Source organism: Gastrolobium bilobum, unplaced genomic scaffold (genome assembly GCF_033153095.1).
Source record: "Gastrolobium bilobum isolate Gb01-03AN ecotype WA unplaced genomic scaffold, APGP_CSIRO_Gbil_v1 utg60720, whole genome shotgun sequence".
NCBI lineage: Eukaryota > Viridiplantae > Streptophyta > Magnoliopsida > Fabales > Fabaceae > Gastrolobium > Gastrolobium bilobum.
Genome location: NW_026899622.1, coordinates 5742 through 32780, shown reverse-complemented (window position 1 = coordinate 32780; position 27039 = coordinate 5742). Strand labels below are relative to the sequence as shown.

The window sequence follows — 27039 nt, the reverse complement described above, 5'->3', positions numbered from 1 at the left end:
GTTGAATCTGTTTAACAGTGAGATTTTCATCAGGAAAGCTTGTAAGTTCTTCTGCAAGGTGTGGTTGCGGCTGATACATTCCTTTGGAAAAATGCATTCCCATAAAATCAACTTCAGTTTGAGCAATATGGATCTTTTTCTCAGCAAGCATGATTCCATATCTGTTATTTAATTCTGCAAACTTGTTGAGTAGTTTCCTATGTTCCTCCATATTTTTGGAAAAAGGAAGAACATCATCAATATAAATAAGAATTGTATCCAAGATTGGATAAAAAATTCTTGTCATTGCTTGCTGGAAAAGTGAAGGAACGACTTTGAGACCAAATGGAAGAACTCTCCACTGGTACTGTGCATTTGGAATACAAAAAGCAGTATTGTATCTGTTAGCAGGATCTAATACAAGATTCCAGAAACCTGATTTTAAATCAAACTTGGAAAAGATGTGAGCATCTTTAAAAAGGATAGGAAGAGTATCAACCTTTGGAATAGGAAATTTATCATATTGCAGGAAATGATTCAAAGGCTTATAATCAGTCACCAATCTTTTCTTGCCTCGAATTTTTTCTGATCTTTTCTCAACATAAAAATCTTGACATGCCCAAGGGGATCTAGTAGGTTCTATCAACCTTTGCTTCAGGAGATCCTGGCATTCCTGTCTTGCTAATTGAAGGTCTGAGGGAGACATTCCTGGATGAATTGCTTTGGTTGGATTGATATCTTCATTGAGCTTGAAAGGAAGTTGAACGAAAAAATCTTCATTCTTTCACAGTGGTTTAGGATGAGAGAAGCCTCCATGATTGTCTGGACACAAAGGCTGCAGTTTTTCTTTAATGTCTTCTAGTTTAGGAGGAGCTTCAGAGAGAGCATACAATCTCAGGGTTTCTGAATAAGACTTGAAGTCTCTTTTGAACCTTATTCCTTAAGGAAGGATCTGAAGTCTGTGAGCTTTGGTATAGACATCCATTTCGATTAGAATATCATTATTGGGAAGAGGAGTCCCAATAACACTGGTCCAGACAATACATTCAGGGAAAAATCTTATCCCTATGGGTTGCTTAGTGACCAAGTAGGTTCTGAAAACCTTTCCATCAGCTGCTACAAAGCAGGCTGTCTCTTTCTTCCATGCTTTAGGAGGTAAGATCTTAGGATCCATCATTGATCTTTGGGCACCAATATCCATATAGGCAATCACCTTTTTGGGATGGCTTAATTTGGATGACAAAATGTGAACTTCTACACTAGGCTTTGGTATAGCTGGACTGAGATAAAAAATTTCATTTATTGCAAAAACTGGAACATCGCTATCACAAATTTCTGAATCAGAAGAGGAGTCTTGTAGTGCAAAGACTGTATCCTCATTTTCAGTGCTTTGTTCAGAATAAAAGGATTCTGCATCTCCTTCATCAAGGTTTAAAGCAGTTATCATCTTTACTGCTTTATCTGACTTGTTGGGGCAGTTTTTGCATAATGACCTTTCTTCTTACAAATAAATTTTTTTTCCCCTTGTTCTTCCCACAAAATTTCTTTTTCTTGAAGAATCTATATTGTTTTTGGGATTTTTTACCTTTCTGCTTCTGGTTGAATTTCTTAAAATGAGTCTTTTTCTTTGTTTTGCAATCACAGTTGTTGCCATCTTTACATTTTATCTCCAGGTAAGAATTCTTACTAGCTTGAGTATATTTTGACCTCTGATTCATCATATCAGTCATATACTTGTGCTACTTACAGAGCTTATCTATTGCTTCTAGAGTCAGTTGGTGAATCTGACATAGTAAGGTCTGTGAAATCTTTGCCTTGAGCAATCACCATACTGTTTAATTCTGGTTGAATCTCTTTAGGAAGAGAAGCCACATAGGTGTTCTTTAGGCTTGGATCATTATACCCCTTAAACAAGTAGAATCTCTGCATCATTCTTTTAAAATTCATTTCTAGATCTTTAATCTTTAAAGAGCAACACTTCATTTTTAAAAATCCTTGCCTGTATTTTTTATCTATAATATCTTCATCTCCAATGAATTCTTGATGGAGAACTCCCAACATACCTGTAAGAACCCGCACCGTTAATTAAGGTATTTAATTAATAAATTACGAGAAAATAGGAAATGATTCCATAATTGACCGTAATAATTATTTATGAGGCTTAATAATCGTAATAAGTGATTAAGAATACTGAAAGTCGCTTTTCGGAAGAAAAGTGCAGATAGCGGTTCTGCTAGTCGGTATAAATGCGTGCCGAAAAAGTACCCCAGAAAATTAATGTAGGTGCATGATAATTACTAGAATAATATGTAGGACTTGCAAAACGAGTTTCAAGTCCAGATAATGAGAACTAGTGCTGGAAACCGGTACTGGCTTGGAAAAGCGCGTACCGGAAAAGTGCTCAGAAAATTATAAGAAAAATATAATAAATCTTAGAAAATTATGTAGTTTCATAATCCAAAGTTTGGGATTAAAATGCTAAGCGTAGCAATTAAAGTTAATACTGTGTGTTTAAGTGGCTTGGGCTATAAATACAACTTTTGCACACTAACCTAGGCTGATACTCAGCCATTTGAACTTGAAAGTTGGTGCCTTGGAGCTGCTGACCATCCTCCTTCATGCCTTGCCTTGTTTCCTTGGAAACTCAGCCAAGTTGCCACATTTTCCTCTAGTTTCCTCACCAAAACACCTTGGGTGAATGGGAAATACCTGAGTGTGAGTCTTGTGAGCAGAAAAGAGTCATCTTTCTGAGTTTATTGTGAGGTTCTGGTTCTGAGTTGGAGAGTTTGGAGGAGATTCATCTTGTTCTTAGTGGTTTTGAGATCCAAGTAGCTTCCTTGGTGAGGAAAGGACTCATCTTGTTGGTCCATTTTCGTGTACCTGTAGAAACAGTACTTGGAAGGGTTGTTGGTGAGCTCTTTGGGTCATTCTTGCTGAGTTTAAGCTTGTGGTATGATCTTCAACCTTTAATCATGAGTTTAATGCTTAAAAATGAAAGCTTGATGCATGTTAAGGTTATAAGATGATAACTTGTTGTTGGGTAGGCTATTGGGGGTTTGTGGACCCTAGTTTGATGAAGTTGAACTTCTGTATTTAATGGATTAAGCCAGAATCATGGGATTAAGGGCTTGTGGCTTTGTTAGAAGCTTTAAGACTTGAAAACGTAATGAAAAGGTGTTGTCTTAATATTGTATGCTTGTGGTGCATGTTGTTGATGTATTGTTGGTCCATAACAGATTGTGAATCTGCTGTGTTTGGACTTTGAGCTGTGGACTCTTGGCTTTTGGAGTTAGCTTGCAAGGTAAGCTTTCGTGTCCTCGGTTTAGCCATGTTGTGGTTCCACCATGTCCCATGGGGGTATGGTTTATGCATGCTGTGTACATGCTTTTGGATATTTGATATGTTGATTGAAATTTACATGTAATGGCTTTTAATATGCATGTGTTGTTTCATCTTGACGGGAAGCCTGAGTATGTAGCGCCATACAAGACGGTGTACCGGGGTGAATGCAATTTGGTACTTGCACGGTGTGTAGGTGATAGACGTATACCTGCACTGTCTCTGGCCAGTAGATTAGTATTGACACACATGGCATGATTATCTGCTGCATTGCATTGTTTTAGAAATGATAAATGATAAATTGCTTTTGAACTTATATTGCACATGTAAGTGAGCTTGGGGTAGAAGATCCTTGAGGACTCACTGACTTACTGAGATTTCTAGATTAGAGATCTTACCACACGTTTGGGGAATGCTTATTTCAGGATCAGGTAGTATGGGTACTGATGCCTCAGGCGGCGGGAGGCCGGAGCTTAGCTGATTTTGTTGTTTCTGCTTATATGTTAGCATGACTGGATTTAGATGCTGTTTATGTTTTCCGCTATTTATGATATGTTGTTGTTGAGACTGATGTTGGGCATGTTGCCTTATTTGAGTGAGCATGGGGATTGTCCATGACACTCTCTGTTAGTACTTTTAGATTGGAGTTGTATAACTGTTAGATGGTCCGGTCTTCATTGTTGTAGTTCCGTGACTAGAGTCACACTTATATTATTTATTCTATGAGGTATTTCAGTTAGCTGTTTTATTACAATTGCATACAGGCAATGTTTTATTAATTGATTATTAAGCAAGTTGGTAATGTTAATGACATCATAATTGAAAAGAAAAAGTAATTCCGCATTTTTAATTAAGCGCAGCTTAATACGATATTATGATAACATTACCGGATATATACGGGGTGTTACAATACCAGAGGTAGTACCAACTTGGTGAAGCTGGTCTTGTGTGACACTTCCCAAGTTATGATACCATTCCTTGAGAGAACCGATCATTCTAGAGCAGAACTCTTCCATTACTTTGTAAGGATCAGCATCAGCAACTAAAAGCTTTGGATCAATCCATGCCCCAAATTCTAAGAGTCTTTTTCTCCATAGGTTTGGAGAAATGTCATCAAGTGTAAACTAAGGTCCTGTAGTAGTTGACTTCTTACTACGGTTTCTGCTAGTAACATCTCCTGTTTCAGATTCAGGGATATCATAGTATGACTCAACTCTAGATTCTGTAGTTCTGGCCTTCAGTATGCCAGTAATGTCAGCATATTCTTTTTCTGAGAGGTTAGAGGAATCTGGCACTTCATCGAATTGTTCTTCTTCAGGGGTTTCATATGTGGTTTCAGAAGGAGTTTAATGATCTGATTTTAATTCAAAAGCTTCTTTGGAAGAGATCTCAGAGGAATTAGAACTCTAAGTATTTGAGGAGGATTTAGTTGTTTCAGAGGATTGGGATTCATCTGTATCTTGAGGTTCTGTCTAGATTATGGCTAATTGGTCTTTGAGGTCTAAAGTTTCAAAAGTTCTTTGTGAAGAGTTGAGATTATCAACACGGTCTGTAGAGTTTGAGGACAAGGAAGGAGTTGTTTCCATTCTAGTTCTAGATGAATGTCTTCTATAAGTAGAAGGTTGTTTTCCTCTTTCTCTGCTCTCTCTTCTGGTTCTTTGGTCATAAGGCTGGCTGCTTGGAAAAGTCCAAGGTTTTGGAGAATGTGGGTCAGTCCAGAATTCTGGTGATTTTTGGAAAGGAGAATAATAATTTGGCATAGAAGGTGAAAAAAAAGGTTTAAAGCCTTAATCCTGGACCCGCCCCGAATCGGACTAATCGCGAAGCGATGAACCGATGGAATATTTCCAAAAAAAAAAAGGTTTGTAATTTTCCACTGGTTCTGGTTTCTGTTGAGATCTGATGTTTTGTTCAATAATTCTTTCTAGATCTTGAATTTCTGCCTTTAGCCTCCTTATCTCCATATCTCTCATGTTGGCTTATGGAGTAAAACTAGCTTTCTGACTTCTTCTTCAAGATGAGCAATTTGTTGCATGTTCTTCTCATAATGCTTACTCATCATTTTTGAGAGATGTTGCAGATGGTCTTCAACAGTATCCATCTAATTATAAATCTTTTCAACTTTAGCATCAAGTTTCTTGATAATAAAATTCTAGGCATAAGCATTCTCAGTCTGCCAATTGAGTACTTTTTCAGCTTGGCTTAACTGTTTTAACTTCCCATCTGGAAGGACTTCTCCTTGGGTGATTAAAGGTTTGGTAGTGATTTTGGTGGTTGGGTTGGTATATCTCTCCAAAGGAGGAAAATCACTTTGTGAAAACATCATACATGGTATCGGTTGGGTAGATACTAAAGGTTCAGGCTGGCATCTTGAAAAGGTACTTTTTGGTGACCAGGTCAAAAGTTCAGGATCATTTGGTGGTTCTGGTGGAAGTAATCCTTGTTCTCTTAGAATTTCTAAACCTCTCTTATAGATCCAAAGAGGTTCAGGTTTTTCTATGTCTTAAGACCTACCCATAGACTATTATCTGGGTCAGATCTTCATTGGACAATAGGAGGTGGTTTGTAACACCTACGACTCCTTGTGTTTTCTTCTTCTTCTTCTTCTTCATCTGAAGTATCTCCAGTGTGCTTCCAACAATCACACTATGGATCACACATATCAGGATCTACATCCCATATGAAATGACTATCAATACGATCAGTAAAGATGGGAGATCCATCTAGCCTTATCCCATAAACAGGGATCTAATCTTCAGTATAACATAGAGATATCATCATAGATTGAAAGATTGGAAGAGTAGAATTGTTGGCTACTGCATCAGGCTTCTTGAAAATTGTTCTAAAAGTTCCATCAACCGATCTTCTGAAACTTGCCTCATGGGATTGGATGGGCTTGCTGGCTTTATGAATCTTTTCATAATCAGTCAGCCATTCTAAGGGAATCAATTCTGCCAGTTCCTCTCGAGATATCTTTCTCGAAATTTGGATGATTGAAGGTTTATCTTCTGGATTTTTTGCTATGACAAACAAAGCATCACTGTGGCTATTAGGCAGGTTGGGAAGATCTATAACATGATCTTGAAGTCTATGTAGATCATCTGATGGTGAAGAGTTGCTGCATACGCCTTAGATACTTGATCAGCTGTGAGCTGAATATGTACTTTCAACCTCTTTGGCAAAGTTCTATCTTTCAGACTCACATTATAATTTGGAAAGATGGTTAAAACCACGCTTCCCGCATGAAGATTCGTCAGTGCAGTTCCAATGACAGCGTTTTCATAATGGATGAAGCTAGAATCTAGCAGAGCAATACAAGCTGTAACTGGTAGACCTTTCCTTCCATGGAGTGAAAGGATTAGTCTTATAGCACCAAAATGAAGTGCAGTATAGCCTTCTTACCTCCAATGAGTGATTAAATCAGTAGGAATCTCCAGATCTACATACTATTCTTGAGAAGTGGCTTGTAGTTCACACTGATCCATTCTGGAAGACTGGACATATTCTTTCATTGTTGGTCTCCTGGTGGAAATCCACATACTGATACTTTTAAACACAGATCTCTATCTTTCGAAAATATTATAAGGACTGAGCAACTGTGGTACTGTTTCAAGGATCTTTGCATCTTTAGGAACATAAGAGTACTCTATGAGGTTTTCTATATTTGAGGATATTTTTGAGGGAATGTGTTTAGGAAGGGTCAGGGAAGATTGTAATATAATAGGCTGGTATTTTCAGTGTTTGTGTTATCCATGATTTGAGAAGTTCCTCTCCCACTCACCTCATATAATATCATTACTATCTTTACCCTCTCTCTGGAAGAAACTCAAAGAGTTTCCTTAAAGCTGCTTCATCAGGCAGGCAGCCTGTCATCTGGGATGACACGGTGTTAGGCTCTGATACCAAGTGGTCGGGAGCCTCACAATCCTTAAGAAACCATGGACTAGTCTTCCTTTTATCTGAGCATTTCACGGCACCCCTTAGCATTTTAACTCTTTTATCGAAAGTCTATTAAAAAATATTAATGAGGGTGGAAATCTTAATAGCCAAGCAAAAATTAGTCTCGTATATAAATAAGGGTCCTTTTTTCTCCTGTTGTTATAAAAAAAATCTTCTTTTTCCACCGATTATAACTATGTACTCTAGGAAGTAGATAGTTATAATATGAAATTTATTTTTTCTCTTCATGTTAGCCGACAGTTTCTGAAAAAAGAAAAAAAAATAGCTTTAATATTATAACTATAAAAAAAAGTTTTAATATCATAACTATGTACTTTTAAGAGAACATAATTATAATTGGTGGTAGACAACATATTTTTTTTGTAGCAATATAAGAAATAGATTTCCCTATAAATAATATAAGGAAAGTTCATAAGAATAAATAAAAAAATTTCCAAACCGACTTTTTGTTGTAAAATAATATAAAACTGTTAAACAAATTTCTTAGAGTTGATTTTCAGTTTCCCAGGGTGTGCATGACAATCTTCACGGAATGAATTTTTTTTTTAATTTTTGTTCCCGAGAACAGAAATGGATAGAAAACTCGTATGACAAAATCGATTTATTTTTTTGTTCCTGGGATGAACCGGTTGAATTTTTATGCTGGGGAAGAGAAAACGAATCAAAAAATTTCTGCTTTTTTGCTCCCGTGCACAAAATGAGAAACATTTATTTCTCTCAATCACTTTCCTCCATTATCATCATTATCATCACCACCATTATCCCGACATGACCACAACCACCATCTGTCGTCGTCGTTATACCACCAATGTCGTCGTCTCCACCACCATCGTGCCACCGCCACCATCACAGCCACCACCACCACGATGTCATCACCACCACCTCCACCCATAACCATCACCACCGCCACCATTATCATCATCGTCATCGTCACCACTACCATCGTCGCAGCCACTGCCATTACCACCGCCATCGCCACTACCGCCACCTCCACCACTACCATCATCGTAACCACCACCACCACTACCATCATCTCCACCGCCACGACACCCCTGTCACTAACCACCACTATCATCGTCGCAACCACTGTCATTACCACCGCCACCATCACTACCATCACCGTAACCACCACCATCGTCATCACCACACCATTGCCACTACCACGACGCCACCACTTCCACCACCGTCACTAATCATCACTACCATCGCTGCAGCCACTGCCATCACCACCATGACCAGCGCCACAGCCACTACCGTCACCAACCACCACCACCATCTTCGCAGCCACTGCCATCGCCACCGCCACCACCCTTACCACCACTACCATCACCGCAGCCATTGTCGTCACTACTATTACCATCAGTACGCCTCCACCACTACCACCGTTCGGAAAGGAAAGTGATAATCCGAAATAAATTATGCTTAAGAGGAATTATTTTTTATTATATTATTTGTTGTGTTGTCAAACGCAATTCTCATTCTTATAATAAAAATAGAATATGTTATCAAACAATTTTTTTTTCTCAGAAACTACTCCAAGGCGCAGAAATAGAAAAGAATTGTTTCTTTTCAGAAACAGTAACAGAGAATAGAATGATTGTCATGCACAACCCTAGTGTTTTTTTTTTGTTTTTAAGTTTTCTTATTTTCATTTCAGAAAAAACGTGGTTATTCTTTTTTTAACTATCGCAAGCAATTTTTTTTTTCTTAATAAAAACTGCTTATATTGTCACCTTTATAAACTTGTTCAGATAGGATTTTTAGAAAATGGAAAATTAAGTGAAAAGAAACCTATTCACATAATAAAGTTAAAGATTAAAACTGAAAAGTCCTAATAGACTCTAAATGTTGACTTAACCTTGTCCACATGGTCAGTTTTATTAGCTTAAGAGTTTATTTAAAATAAAGTTAAATATTGAAACTTAAAAAAATTAAAATTAAATTATTTGGACGTCACCTTACATGAAAATCTGATTTCCCAAACCAAAATACTATTTTCATTTTTTTTTGGAAATCCAAAATACTATTTCAGAAATAGCTTTTAGACGTCAAACGTCAGTATAAACGGGAAAAGTTTTAAATTCTATTTTGATTTTGGAAAAACAAGTTTGTGAAATACTGAGGTGCTTCTAAAGTTAAAATAAAAAATAAAAAAAATCTTTATTTAACCCTTTAAAAATATTAGTTAAGTTATAAGATTACAGTTGTTATTAAATTGCTAAATAATAGCATTCCACATGAGGAAAATGCTACGCATTGAGTGGTGCACATAAAAATCTTTTATTGTTAGCTGATATTCAAACGCACCACCTCAAGGAGTTTTTTTTTTTTTTTTTAAGTAAACAAGGAGGGCATAGCCCAAAAAATAAACACCTCAAGGAGTTAGTTTACACTTGTTAGCTGATCTATCAGCAGTTAGTTTTTCGGTATGATTGCTTTGTAATTCTGTCTTGGGCTTTTTGGCTTTCATATTATAAAAAAAAAAAAAAAAACTTTTATTGTCTAAGCACCCAAGTGGAGCAAAGCCTTCAAAAGCTATGAAACACTCGTATTCAAAAATTTTGACATATCGTTCTACATTTTCTGACATTCATCGATAGTCTGACATTTTTCGACACTCTAATACTTGTTGCAAAGACTCAAAAAAGGTTCAAAGTATAAGTTGCGTTGCATTTTGAGTTCTAACTATTAGATTCATTGTATTATAATTACTATTTTATTGAGTTTAATATAAATATTTGGGATATCTTATGTTTCTTTGCAAAATTGATGGGTATTATAAGTTTAGCTTTATTTTTTTTAAATTATTAAATATTAAATATAATATATACTACATAAATTAAAAAGATTATATAATATCAAATCGTGTCTTAACGTGTCAAAATTTAACATTTTTTAAAATTAACGTGTCAAAATATTGTATCGTATCGTATCTCATGTCCCCCGTATTGGTGTCAGTGCAACATAGTCCAAAAGTCCAAAAGTAATGAGAATTTCTCTTTCATATTTTGGCATCTCGTATATTCCATGTGTCTGTTGATGCCTGAGTGCTTCATTTTTATTCTTTTAAAGGGTCACAACTTTGAATAAAACTATATTTTTGTCTTATATATTTTGTATGGATTGCCACAAGCCACCATTCTACTATTTTTTTTTGTATGATGTATTAAATTGTGGGACACATGAACCTATGACTTATTAACATATCCGAAATTAATTTGTATTAGGAAAGTGCCATGCTGATATAGGGATAAAATTAGATATATCTAATTTAGTACATTTTTTTTTCATATTTGAAAAAAATTTCACCACTTTTGAAATATATATTTTTCCATCACATTAAAATAAAAAATTTGTTTAGAAAAAAAGTATATCTAATTGAATACATAGATGCACCAAAAATTTATTCATGATATAAATATATAGCACTGAGGAAGCAAATTTGAAGTTCCCAACAGCCAACTGTGCAAATAGCTGTCAATATGTGCTACTATTAAAAAACTAAAATCTCAAGTCGAATCGACAAGCTTACATTAATTGAATATAAGTGAAATTTTGTACGTGTATATAGTTATCTTCCTAAACCATAAACCTGAACAGAGCAATAGAGATTCCATCATTCCATGGCAAAAGCAACTCAAATAGCAGCAATTTCAATACCTGCTTTTAGTCACCAAGCATCCATTGTTGAGTTCTGCAAGAGACTCGTTCATCTCCATCCCCACTTTCATGTCACGTGCATCTTCCCCACCATTGATACACCAGTCCCTGCCACCATTGCTTTCCTTGAATCTCTTCCTTCCAACATAGACTACACTTTCCTCCATCCGGTGAACAAAAAAGACTTGCCACAAGATGTTGCCCCACCAGTGCAACTCCAACTTGCAGTGTCACAATCCATGCCATATTTCCGCGAGGCGTTAAGGTCACTGTGTTCATCCACGCCAATGGTTGCTTTAATTGTTGATCCCTTTGCAAATGAAGCACTAGAAATAGCAAAGGAGTTCAACCTTTTATCCTACATATACCTCCCTCTTTCTGCCATGGCACTGTCACTGCTCTTGTATTTGCCAACATTGCATGAGGAAGTTTCATGTGAATACAGAGATCACAAGGAGGCTATACAGATCCCAGGTTGTGTACCAATTCATGGCAACGATCTACCAGAGCTTTTTCAAGATCGATCTATTCTTGCTTATGAGTTAATTCTTCAACGTTCCAAGAGGTTTTCTCTTGCTGATGGTTTCTTGGTTAATAGCTTCTCAGAGATGGAGGGAGGTACTGTAGAAACCTTGCAGGAACATAACAGAGGCAATAAGAAAACCCCTGTTTATCTTGTTGGACCAATTATACAAACTGGGCCAAGTAGTGAATCAAATGGGTCAGAGTGTATGAGATGGTTGGAGAACCAGAGACCCAATTCGGTTTTGTATGTGTCCTTTGGAAGTGGAGGCACACTGTCTCAAGAACAGCTCAATGAGCTTGCTTTGGGGTTGGAGTTGAGTGGTCAGAAATTCTTGTGGGTTTTGAGAGCACCTAATGATTCAGCAAATGCAGCTTACCTTGGCGCTACAAATGATGACCCTTTACAGTTTTTACCACAATGTTTCTTGGAGAGAACCAAAGGACAAGGGCTAGTTGTTCCTTCTTGGGCACCCCAAACACAAATCCTTAGTCATACTTCAACTGGTGGGTTTCTAACCCATTGTGGCTGGAATTCAACACTTGAGAGCATTGTTTTTGGAGTGCCAATGATAACTTTGCCATTGTTTGCCGAGCAGAGAATTAATGCTGTTTTGTTATTCGAGGGCCTCAAAGTGGCATTAAGGCCAAAATTTAATGAAAATGGCATAGTGGAAAAAGAGGAAATTGCCAAGGTGATAGAAGATCTAATGATGGGTGAAAAAGGAAATGGGATTCGCAAAAGAATCGAAGAGCTAAAAGATGCTGCTGCTTGTGCATTAAAAGAAGATGGAGCCTCTACAAAGGCAATTCTCCAGTTTGGTATCCAAATGGAAAACTTTACATCCACTAAAAAGTAAATTGATTGGCTTTCTAAAACAAAGGGAATGGAAGGGAAAGAAGCACGGGACAAAATATTGGTTCGATGGGCTAAGTGTGATATTTCACTTCATTGCTTATTTTGTACCCGAGTTTATATGAAATAGTGCTTCATTAGTTGATTGAGTTACTTTGTTTTATTGAAAATTGGTCTTTAATGGAAGAATCTCATAAACACTCCAATGATATCATCATTCAGATGAAGATTTCTCGCATTAAAGAATACATTGTTTAAATTGTAAACGTAATTGCAGGCACTGTTGAGATTTTTACCATTACAGCAATGTAGATTGCAATTAACAATGTTTAAATTCAACCCAAAATTAAACTGGTGGGCAAGATTACATTAATGATTTTATATTTCTCTAACACTCTCCCTTATACGACTTGAAGGGTGGATGATGCATCAGACTCAGCCTAATTGTGCTAAGAAACTCCACAAGACTTAATTAATTATTAATTAAATGAGGAGTAGTGAGAATTGAAACTGCGACACCGAGACTCGGATACAATGTAAAGAATCAATTCAATCCAAAGCTTAAGTTGATGAGTGAAGCTACATTAATAGTTTTATATCTCTAATAGTTGAAAAAAATGGTTATATTAATTGAATTGTATATGAATAGTAAAAAAAGATCTCTATTTAAAGAGATTGAATAACCTATTGGGCTAAGCCCAAAGAAGATTATAGAATAGAAAAACAAATAAAATATTAAATTACAATTATTTACAACATTTCTCTTCAAGCTGAGGAATAAATATTAATCATTCTCAGCCTGCTAGTATGCTCTTGAAATCTTTCTAAGAGAAGTCCATACGCCAAAATATCAGCTAATTGACGCCCAAAAGGAATGTATGGAGTAGTGATCAACATGCTGTCAAGTTTCTCTTTGATGAAATGGCGGTCGACCTGAATATGCTTAGTTCAATCATGTGAATTGAATTATGAGCTATACAAATGACAGATTTATTATCACAAAGCAATTTCATAGTTCCTTCACATCTTATTTTGAGATCATCAAGTATAATTTTCAACAACAATAATTCACAAATACCTAGAGCCATAACTCGAAATTCAACCTCTGCACTTGAACTGGCAACCACATCATGTTTCTTAGTCCTCCATTTCACTAAGTTACCACAAAGAAACATACAATAACCAATGGTATATCGATGATCAGTCACGAATCCAGCATAATCAACATTAGTATAAACTTCTAAAGAGAGATTGTCATCACATCGGAATAACAGTCATTTAATAGGAGTGGCTTTAAGATACTGAAGAATTCTCTCCACTACTCGCATATGTTTTTCTTTTGGATTATGCATGAACTGACTCACAATACTAACAACATAAGCTAGTTCTAGTCTAGTATGAGCCAAATATATCAATCTCTTAACTAGTCGTTGATATCACCCTTTATCAACTGGAGGGATCTCCTCTTCATAACCCATATTGTGATTTTGCTCAAGAGGAGTACAAGAGTGTTTAGACCCAAGTTTTCCTGTTTCTTTTAAGAAGATCAAGGAGATATTTTATCTGACTGATAAAGATTCCTTCCTTTGAATGAGCTACCTCTATCCTTAGAAAATATCTCAATATCCCAAGATCTTTAATTTCAATTTCAGAAGCTAATCATGCTTGTAGAACATGTCTCCATAATATCTTCACCTGTTATAATAATGTCATCAACATACACAAGGAGCACAGTGAGCTTCCCATCTTGGGAGTGCTTAAAGAAAAATGTGTGGGCTCCTTGACTCTGTTTGTATTATAAGGTCATCATAACCTTATAAATCTCCCAAACCAGGCACAAGGAGAATTTTTAAATCCATACAAGACCTTTTTTAACCTACAAACTTTATTTTCTCCATCCGTAGAGTCAAAATCAGGCGGGATTTCCATGTAAACCTCTTCTTCTAACTCACCATTAAGAAAAGTATTATTTACATCAAGTTGATTTATACCCCAGTTGTAATGGGCATCAAGGAACAATAAGACTCTCAATCTTTGCAACTAGGGCAAAAGTTTCTTCATAATCAATGCCATATGTCTGAGTTTAACCTTTGGCGACGAGTTGTTACACTAGCTTGAAGAGAAAATGGCCCTTGTGTTAATTATCATGGAATGTTGCGAAACATTGCTATAGAATCTAAGCGAGTGTACTACTATACTGTTAAAATTCATGGTTATTTTTTGTGAATCTTTTGGCATACGTATTTTTTACTTTTAATGTTGGGTTCTCCTATTTCTCTTTAGATTTTCTCAGATTGTTCATTATTGAGTTCACCATTGTTATTTTGTCAACCCTAAACTTTCTTTGATAATATGTTGGCATAGTTCTTTTCTTTGTCTTTTTTTGTTTGTTTGTAAACTAGTTCTTTTTGACTTTTCAATGTAGTTTTGCATTTTGAATATTTATTGAGTTAGAGAAAATAAGAACTTGCAAGAAACACGTGATGTCATAAGTATAAGTAGTGATTTCTATGCTTCTTGTTATTTTTTGGTTATCACTTCATTTTTAAATATAAACTATAATTAGAATAAACCTGTGCATTTAAAGTCATTTAAGTCATAGCAAATTGTTTTAAATTGTGCTGATATTGATCTCATTTCAAAATGATACCGATCTTGATTGTAAAAAAAATATTTTTTAAAAGTCTTTAAAATTACTACAATTCTAGATAGTCTTTTAAATCTATAAGAATTTTTATCTCAAAATAATCTTTTAAAATCCTAATTCAAATACCTCCTTAGAGTCTATTTGATCCATTTTTTCAAACTTAAAAGTTATTTAAAATTGAAGCAAAATATAAGAAATTAGAAAGTAAAACTGAAATTATTTGGATGTAATACCCCTAACTTAAGAATTTAATTAATTACCTGTAATTAAGCATGTATAAGTGGGTAAAATTAAGTAAGAGACTAAAATTAAAGAGTTAAGGGCACGTTTGAGGTCAAAAGTGCAGTCAGTGAGAATTAAGGGATAAAAATGTGGGTAGGAAAAAGTACCCAAAATGTATAAGTAAAGTTAGAAATATGATTGGAATAACATTCTAGTTCATTGAGTAAAGTTTGGTAGTGAATGGAGGTGAGTAGATAGATAAGCTTTTACCTAGTTAATGCAACCTACCATACGTTAAGTGTCAAAAACACAAAACTCCCTCATTCTTTTTCTTCTTCGTCGACCATTAGAGAGAAAAGAGAGGGAGAGACCATTTTGAGCCTCAAACCCTAACTTCCTTATTTTCCAACCAAATCAACTCATTTCAAAGCCAAAATCACTTAGAATCTTCCCCTCGTTGTGAATCCAAGCTTGGTTTTGAGTGGGAAGCTTTGTGGAGAGACATATCTTCTTCCAAAGATTTCAAAAATTTGGGTCATTGGAGGAGTTTGAGGACGTTTTCATCCATGGGAGCTTAGGAGACCTCTATTTCTTGGTTGTGTGACCTATTGTGGTAAGTTTACACTTCTCCAACCTAGTGTTCATGGAGTTTTGTAGAGTTTGAAGACAATGAATAGTATTTTTTGTGGGTTTTATGAGTTTGAGTAAGATTGAGGCTAAATTCTTTTGGAAATTTTGTTAGGAATGATAAATAAACGGGAGAAATGAGTTTAAATTTTCATTTTAGTATACTTTGATATTTGTAGAAATCTATGCTTGAAATTAAGAATTTTCTTGCATTGTTAGCCTCGGTTGGTTGTATGTTTGATGGTGTCCCTTGTATGGCTAGGATTGAAGCAAGTGGACCAAGTGGAGTGACCAATCCTTGGGGTTGTATTCAATTGAGGAAAGGAAAGCTTTGAGGAAAGTTCAAGTGCAAGGTAAACCTTCGGACTTTGGGGTTGATCCCCTTGAATGTTGCACTATACTCCGTTGAGGAGGAATGGTTTATGAGTTGTGATATGTAATGATGATAGTAATTGTGTGCTCATGTATTGATAAATGTTTTGATTGACTAATGATTATTGATTGAAGTTTGATTGTTTAAGAGTAATTGAGGAATAATTGATAAATATAAAAATAATGAATGAGGTAATTGATGCTTCCCGGCAAGTATACCGATCGCACAAGTAATATAGAAAGTAAGTAGAGTATCGTCTTCACAGGGATTGGGTCGAATATCAATTAATATTCCTTTCAAGAATGGAAAAGTTCACAAGAGTTTGTTTGTGACAGATAATGTCGAGTTGTGTAAAATTGAGAACTGAAATAAAGACTTGTTTTTGTAATTTTTCTGTGATGAAGAATAAAAATAACAACAAGAATGATTTGATTTATAAAAATGAGAAAAGCATTGTAGCCAGAGCGCACTCACCTTATGATCTCCACTTATTACTTTGGATTGATTTAAAAATATTCAATTATATAAATACTCAGATAATTATCATCTAAAATTAATTAGTTAAATTTCAATCCCTTGGCAATTTAACCCTTTAATCTCAATTGGAATCCTAATCCCTTAGCAACCCCTCATGAGAATTAAGCAATGAACACGATAATCAAACATCTGCAATTCAATACACATTTATTCCTAGCATGCATACGAACCGTTATCCTACCCCCTTTCAGGATGAAAACCCCAATATTCCTATCTAGGGTTCTAACCCTCAAACTATCCTCAACTATCAGATTGATCAATTCTAATAAAGAAAATATAAATTTCGCACAAGGTAAAGATAAAGAACTTTATATAAATAAGTATAAATAAACCAATCCGTCGTAACAAGGGTTCACATAGGGTTTGTGACCCTAACTACAATAAAAAATAAACTAGCCAAACATAATCATGGCCAAAAATCCAATATTCATAAAAACATAAAGTAAAAGAGAAAAAAGAACAAGAACAAGAATAAGAATTTCTCTCCGGAGCTCTCCTTCTGACGCACGACGGTCTCCTTAGGTCCCGTATACCTAATTCTGTGCTGAGCATCCTTTTTATAGTTCTCCTTTTCATCTTCCAAAACTACCCTATTAAAAACACGGTGCTGCGATTTCGCAATATGGCGCTCTTAGCGTGAGTTTCACGCTATGAGCGTGGATGTCTCTGGATGTTCACGCTATTAGCGTGGGACTCTGGCCTGAACTTCTAAAAGTGCCTTTTTTTGTCCTGTTTCCTACAAAATTAGAAGGAAATCAGTTGCACAAACTTTGATTGAGATTTATCAAATTAATAGTAATTCTAGCCCTTTTTCTCCAAGATTAATCAAGATTTCTTTCTCATTTTGGCTAAAAATCATATATATGCTAGAGGCATAGCAGTAATGGTTGAGGATTAGGATTGAGGTTTTGTTGATAGTTGAGAGATAAGGCAGGGACTGATAAATGAGATAGGATTGAATAGTCCTTGGATCAGTCCAATGAATGTAACTAGTATGACGGATGTGTGGTCTTCCTTGGTGCCAGCCCTAAGGGGAACTCTTTGTGGTTATTACCTAAAGCCCTTGAGGTTCCCTCTTGAAGCCATAATGCCAGTAAGGACTTCCCCTGAAAACAGCCCTTTGAGGATCTTTAGGTGGGTTGTCTTACCCTTAGAAATAGCCTTATGCAGATCTCCTCGTGGTGAGTGAAAGTTCGAATTGGCCTTGAAGGCCGTAGCATGTGAGAGGGAAAAACAAAAAAATTTCCGCAAGCGGAATACACATGCATGTCAAGATACATACTTTAAGACGTATGTCATACCTTGTACGTGAAAACTTAAGATGATCAAGGTAGGTTTGAAGGGTTCAGACCCTCTAACGTTGATCCACACCACCCGCGTCTAGATACAGGAACTCCTTCCAGTAAAGCCGCCGGCTGATCACCACAATAAGGCTTGCTATGCACTCAATGTGTGATGAAAGGAGACTATGTAAAAGTGTTTAGAAGAGTGAAGTTTTCAGAGAGAAAACCTCACAAAAGTGGCGCAGGAATAAGGAGAGAATAGCTTAGGCCTTTTACAAAACCCTAGGAGGAACATATATACTATTAGGCGCACAAGTAGTGATCAAGAGATTCATGATGCAATCAGATTTTTGATCCTCAAAATCCCTTCAAAAAGGGCGCACCAACAAGGAGAAACAAGAGGATTTGTTGCAAATCAAATCTTATCAAATCTTGCCAACAACATCCTATCATATCTTTATGATATTAGGTTCAAAGCCAAATGAAATATTTGATCATATATCATCATATATTCAGCTATATGGTGCGCCCCATATAGCCTAAATAATGACCAGATACATTTGAGTAGTTGCATTCAAACTTGAATCAAATCACTCAAATATTCTCCCAACAGATCGTATCTTCTGGAGCTGATTCTGATGACTAACCAACAGCCAAATCAGCACCCCAAATCTTCTTAGATTATGTACAAAAGATTTTCTCTTGATATGTTCCAACAAGATCTCATCTTATCCTTTTGTTATGAAACAACTTTTTATAGCCAATTCAAATTCGAATTTCAAACATTTGAATTCAAACTTTCAAACACTTAAATTTTAAATTCAAATTCAAATTCTAAATTCAAATTCAAATTTCAAATTTCAAATTTCAAAATTCAAATTCAAAATTCAAAATTCAAATTTCAAATTTCAAAATTCAAATTCAAAATTCAAAATTCGAATTTCAAAATTCAAATTCAAATTTCAAATTCAAAATTCAAAATTTAAACATTTGATAATTAATTTAACTAATTAAATTAATTAGTAATGTCTTGGACTATCCAAGCCCATTACTTAAATCCATGCGCCCTCCACCCTATCTGTGGAGTTCCAAACTACTTCTTGGGCTAATAACAATTGTTAGGCCCAATACCATTAATGCTAGAGCATCTAGACAATTAGGTGTTAGTGTGTGACCCATTAGGTCCAACATAGCCACTGACATAAATGGGCTTGGGCCCAATAAGCCCACAACCCATCTAATGACAACACAGAGCACTAGCAATGCTTTGTTGCCCCAGAACTAGTTAGATTAGTGACTTGATCATCCTATTACACATATTTGGTTGCCGTATATATTTCCTTTCGTCTCGGTTACCTTCCCATAAAACCTAGGGTAAGGAAGCGTATCAACCCCTGCGGTTTAGGGTAAGCTTTATTCGAAATAGGGAATCTTCAATTTACAGACTCTAAAGGAAGATCATCTCATAATCTCTTTTACTATGCATAGATTCCCGAGTCCCTGTAAATGTCATCCCGATTTCTCCGGTTTACAGATAACCTAATCTCTCACAGAGATTTGACGAATTCCTTCAGCTTATCACCCTAGCCCTGTGTTCTTTCAGGACAAGCCAAACAGTATACCTATGAGTCTCCATGTTTCAGGCAGACGAGGTGCACAATCAAAGCATGCCTTCTAGAACACAGTCTAGGTAATAACTTCTGGTCTTAGGAAAGACATACCCAAATATAAAGAGACTACTCTAATGATACTCTCTGTGAGAGTTCCTCATAGAGTCTCTTTGTGGTCTGTTCAGTGCGAGCTATACCCTTATAGGTCCAGCCACGACTTTAGCTAAGACATCTCCATATCTGTAGCAAATGAGGTCTATACCTTGTATCCATATACAAGTAGATAAGTCGTGCTAGTCTTACCCGAGATCACTGACCCCATTCTCAGTATCTCTAGACTAGGAACATAAAATTAGGAATAAACATCCGGTATTCTTGAATCCTCATGATTGTGATCTCATCACAGATACTCAAGAGATACCTATTTTATTAAACGGGGTTTATCAAGTTATTCAAAATATATTAACATTAATATCGAGACAGAATTATGAAACAAGATAAAGAGTGCTTTTATTTATTTGCGACAATATTAAAAAGGTCTACATCTATGTCCTTATTTAATCATAAGATTGTCTCTAGGACACCCAAATACTAACAGTGAGAGCCTAAGAGAGATAACCCGGTTGCGAATCTCTCTTGGAAGTGCCTAGTATTATGATGAGAATGATTGGAAGGGACTTCCCTTGAAAATAGCCATATGTGGATCTCCATGTGGAAGGAGCCTAAGAGAAACAGCTCTTGAGAATCTCTCTTGGAAGCCCCTAGTGTGAGGTTGTGGACATCCCTTGGAAATAACCCTATGTGGATCTCCTTGTGGTGAGAACCTAAGAGAAAAAAACCCTTTGAGGATCTCTCTTGGAAGTTCATGTGATGTTTATGGATAAGAATGTGTTAAGTTGTTATTATTATGTCTTCACCGAAAGTGAACCTTAGGGTAGAGTGATCTCCAAGGACCCCTAGTTACTGTGATATATTAGTATATCTTACCCTGTATTGTGGGGCATCATTTCAGGTACTGGTAGAGTTAAGGCTGTACAAGGCAAGAAGCATGAGTAGATTGTACCTGATAGCTGGACATTTTGAGTTGTATGCCATTTAGAATTGCTATATGTATTTATTTTGAGGCCATATGATGTATATTGGAGGACTTAGTCCATGAACATTGTAGTAGTAATTGGTATGTTGTATATGGCTAATTGCCTTGATCATGTTTATTTTGGTAGTTAAGTCCTTTGGCATGTATATGAAATTTGGAAGAACATTGATGTAATTGAGACTTGAATATATTGATGAATATGTAGTAATGTTTATCATTTTGATTTGCATGACGAATTGGTAAAGTGTTTGTGGGATGTAGGTGCCACATGGTGTGTGACTATAGTTGGCCTTTCCTTGTCAATTAGGTGTTATGACCCTTGAAGAATGAAGGGGGAGTGAAATTTACCCAAGAAAATCACGAAAAACAGGGGAGACTAAGTCTGCCCCTGTAACACCCCGTATATATCCGGTAATGTTATCACAATATCGTATTAAGCTTCACTTAATTAAAAATGCGGAATTACTTTTTCTTTTCAATTATGATGCCATTAACATTACCAACTTGCTTAATAATCAATTAATAAAATATCGCCTGTATGTAATTGCAATAAAACAGCTAACTGAAATACCTCATAACATAGATAATATAAGTGTGGCTCTAGTCACGGAACTACAACAATGTAGACTGGACCATCTAACAGTTTATACAACTACAATCTAAAAAGTACTAACAGAAAGTGTCATGGACAATCCCCATGCTCACTCAAATAAGGCAACATGCCCAACATCAGTCTCAAACACAACATATCATAAATAACGGAAAACATAAACAGCATCCAAATCCAGTCATGCTAACATAAAGCAGTAAAACATAATCAGCTAAGCTCCGGCCTCCTGCCGCCTGAGGCATCAGTACCCATACTACCTGATCCTGAAATAAGCATTCCCCAAACGTGGGGTAAGATCTCTAAACTAGAAATCTCAGTAAGACAGTGCGTCCTCAAGGATCTTCCACCCCAAGCTCACTTACATGTGCAATATAAGTTCAAAAGCAGTTTATCATTTATCATTTCTAAAACAATGCAATGCAACAGATAATCATGCCATGTGTGTCAATACTAATCTACTGGCCAGAGACAGTGCAGGTATACGTCTATCACCTACACACCGTGCAAGTACCACTTGCATTCACCCCGGTACACCGTCTTGTATGGCGCTACATACTCAGGCTTCCCGTCAAGATGAAACAACACATGCATATTAAAAGCCATTACATGTAAAGTTCAATCAACATATCAAATATCCAAAAGCATGTACACAGCATGCATAAACCATACCCCCATGGGACATGGTGGAACCACAACATGGCTAAACCGAGGACACGAAAGCTTACCTCTAAGCTAGCTATCCAATGCCACAAGCTCAAAGTCCAATCACAGCAGATCACAATCTGATATGGACCAAATATAAATCAATAACATGTGCCACATGCATACAAATTAAAGACAACGCCTTTTCATTACGCTTTATGTCTTAAGGCTTCTCACCAAGCCATAAGCCCTTAATCACTTGATTCTGACTTAGTTTAATTAAAACAGAAGTTCAACTTCATCAATCTAGGGTCCACAACCCCCAATAGCCTACTGTCCTTACAACACAGCTACTGTTCTTCGAAATCCCAGAATATCTGGATATTCCTCGGGACCATATCCGGATATCTCATTGTGCATATCCGGATATCCAAAATCCCATATTCGGATACCAAATATCTGGATATCCAAAACCCCATATCCGGATATCACATATCCGGATATTCATCGGGCAGATATCCGGATATTTCACGACAGAATGCAGTTCTGCATTTTCGTGAAGATATCCATCCAAGGTTGGGTTTTTAACGATTTAAAGCACCTAAACATGCTTTTTTAGGTGTGTTCAACATTACCCAACAACAAGTTATCATCTTTAAGCCTTAACATGCATCAAGCTTTCATTTTTAAGCATTAAACTCATGATCAAAGGTTGGTATACATACCAAAGGCCAAAACAGAGGGTCAACTGCTCATGAAGCTCCCAAAACAGCTTCAACAGCTACTGGGAATATGGTGTACGAAAATGCTACACCAAGACTTGACCTTTCTACCCAAAGGTTGCTTCTTTAAGCAAAAAAATGCCCAACTCAAGCTTCCACAACCAAGCCAACCAAGTCAGCCCCAAAACTCTCACCAACAGTAGCTGTGGACTCAGAGGAAAGCACCTTTCTCCCTCACCAAGCTCGCTCAAGTGTTTACAAAGAAAGAATGAAGGAAAAACAAGAAAGGAAGTGCCTTGGACCCAAAATGAAGAAGAAACCCCACAAGTCAGCCAAGCTGATCAGCCACCCTCAACTCTCACGTTCAAAATCTGTGACCGGTGAAAGTCTCACAAACACGTGCCCACCTTCACTGAACTCAAGTGGACGATGCTTGACATTGTAGTAACTCTTCTGGCGATCCTGAGCCTGCTTCAGCTTTTCCCTGATCATCTGGATCTGCTGGGTAGTATCTTGGACAAAGTCCAAGCCAAACAACTCAGTATCTCCAACCTCAGACCAGCAGGTAGGTGTACGACACCTCCTACCGTACAACGCCTCGTAGGGTGCCATGCCCAGGCTAGCATGGAAACTGTTGTTGTACGAAAACTCCACCAATGGAAGGTACCTATCCCATGCCGAGCCGTGCTCCAACGTGCAAGCCCGCAACATGTCCTCCGAGGTCTGGATAGTCCGCTCAGTCTGTCCATCAGTCTGAGGGTGATAGGATGTACTCAGTCTCAACTGTGTACCAAAAGCTCCCTGCAGCGCCTCCCAGAACCGAGATGTGAACTTCGGGTCCCTATCACTGATGATACTCACGGGCACCCCGTGAAGCCTCACAATCTCGCGAACATACAGTTTGGCCAACTGCTCTGTAGTGAAGCTCACCTTCACTGGAAGAAAATGGGCAGACTTTGTCAGTCTGTCCACATTGACCCATATCGAGTCACAGCCAACCTGAGTCTTCGGCAAACCCACAACGAAGTCCATGGAAATGCTCTCCCATTTCCACTCTGGAATCTCAAGAGGTTGAAGTTTACCAGACGGCTTCTGGTGTTCAATCTTCACTTTCTGGCAAACCAAACACTTGGACACAAAGACAGCAACATCTTTCTTCATGCCCGGCCACCAGAAGTTCTTCTTCAAGTCTTGATACATCTTAGTAGCACCAAGGTGGATAGAAAACTGACCCTTATAGGCTTCTGCCATAACCTCTTCTGTCAACAGGCCTCGAGGAACCACAATCCTCCGCTGGAACAAAAGCAATCCATCATCATTCCAAGACACACCGTCTTGGTTCTTCACATAATCCAGACACTCTCTCTGAACTTGTGCCTCTTTAATCTTTTCTAGCAGCTCGTTCACAACATCTGATGCTTCCAACCCGAGAAGTACGCTCGCACACGGAGCGGTCACTGCCAAGTGGCAGAACTTCTCAACCACATCGAAGTTACCAAGTAGCAAACTGGATGAACTACTGGATTTCTGACTCAAAGCATCAGCTAACACATTGGCCTTGCCAGGATGATACCTTAGCTCAAAGTCTTAGTCCTTTATGAACTCCATTCATCTTCTCTGCCTCATGTTCAACTCCTTCTGGTCGAAGAGATACTTCAAACTCTTGTGGTCACTGAACACCACAAACCTCAAGCCAAACAGGTAATGCCTCCAAATCTTGAAAGCAAACACGATCGCAGCTAACTCCAAATCATGAGTCGGGTAGTTCTCCTCATGAGGCTTCAACTGCCTCGAAGCAAAAGCAACAACTCTACCAGACTGCATCAGCACATAGCCCAACCCCTTTCCAGAAGCATCACAGTAAAGCTCAAACTGCTCCTAAGGATCAGGAAGGATCAATACAGGTGAAGAAGTCAATCTCTCGTTCAACTCCTGAAAGCATGCCTCACACTCGTGAGTCCACACAAATGGAGTCTCATTTCGGGTAAGGCGAGTCAAAGGGAGAACCATCGTGGAAAAACCCTTGATGAACCTCCGATAGTAACCTGCCAAACCTAGTAAGCTCCTCACCTCCGTAGCTGTCTTGGGTCTCTCCCAATCCAACACGGCCTCAATCTTGTTGGGATCCACTGCAACTCCATATGCTGAAATCACATGCCCCAGAAATTTGACTAATTTGAGCCAAAACTCACACTTAGAAGGTTTAGCATAAAGCTTTTTCTCCTTCATCACTTGCAGAACAATCCTCAGATGCTCCGCATGCTCCTCCTCAGTCTTGGAGTAGATCAGAATATCATCAATGAAGACAATCACAAACTGATCCAGATACGGCTGGAAAATCCTGTTCATGTAATCCATGAACACTGCCGGCGCATTTGTGAGTCCAAACGGAATCACCAAATACTGAAAATGACCGTATCTCGAACGAAACGCGGTCTTCGGGACATCCTCCGGCTTCACCCGAATCTGATGGTATCCGGACCGGAGATCAATCTTGGAATACACACAAGCGCCCCTGAGCTGATCCAACAGATCATCGATCCGAGGAAGGGGATACTTGTTCTTGATTGTCACCTTGTTCAACTGCCTGTAGTTGGTGCACAATCGCATTGTTCCGTCCTTCTTCTTCACGAAGATGACCGGTGCTCCCCAAGGAGACACACTCGGTCGAATGAAATCTTTCGCCGAAAGATCCTCAATATGCTTCTTCAGCTCAGCCAACTCTGGTGGCGACATCCGATAAGAAGCTAAAGAAATCGGCCCCACACCGGGCAACAAGTCGATGGAGAACTCTATCTCCCGCTGCGGTGGAAACTCAGGGATCTCCTCAGGAAACACCTCCAGGAACTCCCCCACCACAGGAATGCCAATGATATCCTCCTGTGTCCCACTCGCCAAACCACCCAACATGACATAACCCAATGCCCCTGCTCGTAACGCTCTCCTGGCCTGCAGCAGTGAAATGTATGGCGAGGAACTAGCTGTGGAATCACACGGAGACATCACCACGCGCTTTGCAAAACAATCAATCAATGTACAGTTTCTAGACAACCAATCTATGCCTAGAATAATCTCAAGGTTGGCCATCGGCAATCCTATCAGATCTACCGAGAACTCACGGCCATCCCACTGAAACGCTACATCGCGATGTACAATGGTAGAATCACAAATCTCTCCGGTGGCAGTAGTCACCCGCAACGGTGGAGAAAGCACAGCACTGGGCAACTCAAGCCCCAAAGCAATCGGGGGTAGCAACAAACGAATGAGTAGCCCCGGAATCAAAGATAGCATCGACAAAAGAATCACCAATAGACACAGTACCTCTGACAAGGTTCGGAGCGCGGTCCGACTGCTGCCTATCCAGTGTATAAACTCTCCCAACAGAAGGTGGCACTGCAGGTGCCGAAGAAGATGCCATCGGAACCATCTGCAAATGAATTGCCTGAACAACTGCATCTCTCGCCATCGACGACGGACAATCTCTAGAGAAGTGGCCCTCCTTACCACACTTGAAGCACGACAACTGCCCCGTAGCACAGCGTCCCACATGCTCCTTCCCACATCCCGAATATCTCGGAGTGGTAGGAGGCCTAGAAGAACTCCCCTGATGTGAAACAGCTCTCTTGAACTGACCAGGCGCCTGCCTAGTCGCTATCTGCTTTCCCATGCCCTTATCAGCAAACCTCATGTCCTTCAAAGAAGTAGGAGCAGGAGTGGAACCACCTGTTCCCTTTCTCTCCTCAACCTTGGCCCTCTTGGCCTTGCTCGCCACGCAAACATCCTCGATGTCCTTACACTGCTGAACCAGTGTACCAAAGTCCCTCGTGGGTCGAGGGATGAAGGAATGGGTGGTTGGTTAACGGACGAAGGAGATGGTGGTGGTGCACGGTGGGGGACTTGTGATGTGTGGAGAGGGAGATGGGTGAGATGGAGAAAAAGAGAGATGACGGCTGAGGGAGAGAGGTGAGAGGGAAAAGGAGTGTGAGTGAGGTTAGGAAATTTTCGGGTTTTTTTTTTTTAAATCTGAGTTTCCTGATGACGCTCACAGCGTGGATTTCAAATTTTGAGCGTGGATTCTTCTGAATGATGACGCTGATAGCGCGATAGCCACGCTGTGGGCGTGGTAACTTTTGTTACTCTCTCACGCTCGAAGCGTGAATTCCACGCTAAGAGCGTGGTAGCTTTTGTTTCATCACGCTGATAGCGTCAATACTACGCTGACAGCGTGAATGCCATTTTTGAATTTCTCACGCTTTCAGCGTGAGTCTCACGCTTATGGCATTGAACCTCCTGTTTACTCACGCTTAGAGCGCGGATCTGGCGCCCGTAGCGTCAGTTCACAGTTCCCACTTGT

General features: G+C 38.3%; 1 protein-coding gene across 1 annotated transcript; it reads left to right on the top strand.

Annotated features, from left to right (window-relative positions):
• The first annotated feature begins 10901 nt into the window (after positions 1 to 10901).
• LOC133292075 (hydroquinone glucosyltransferase-like) lies at positions 10902 to 12320 on the top strand. The gene has a single exon (XM_061490454.1). The coding sequence runs from the start codon at positions 10902 to 10904 to the stop codon at positions 12318 to 12320; it is 1419 nt and encodes a 472-aa protein (XP_061346438.1).
• The last annotated feature ends 14719 nt before the right edge of the window (positions 12321 to 27039 follow it).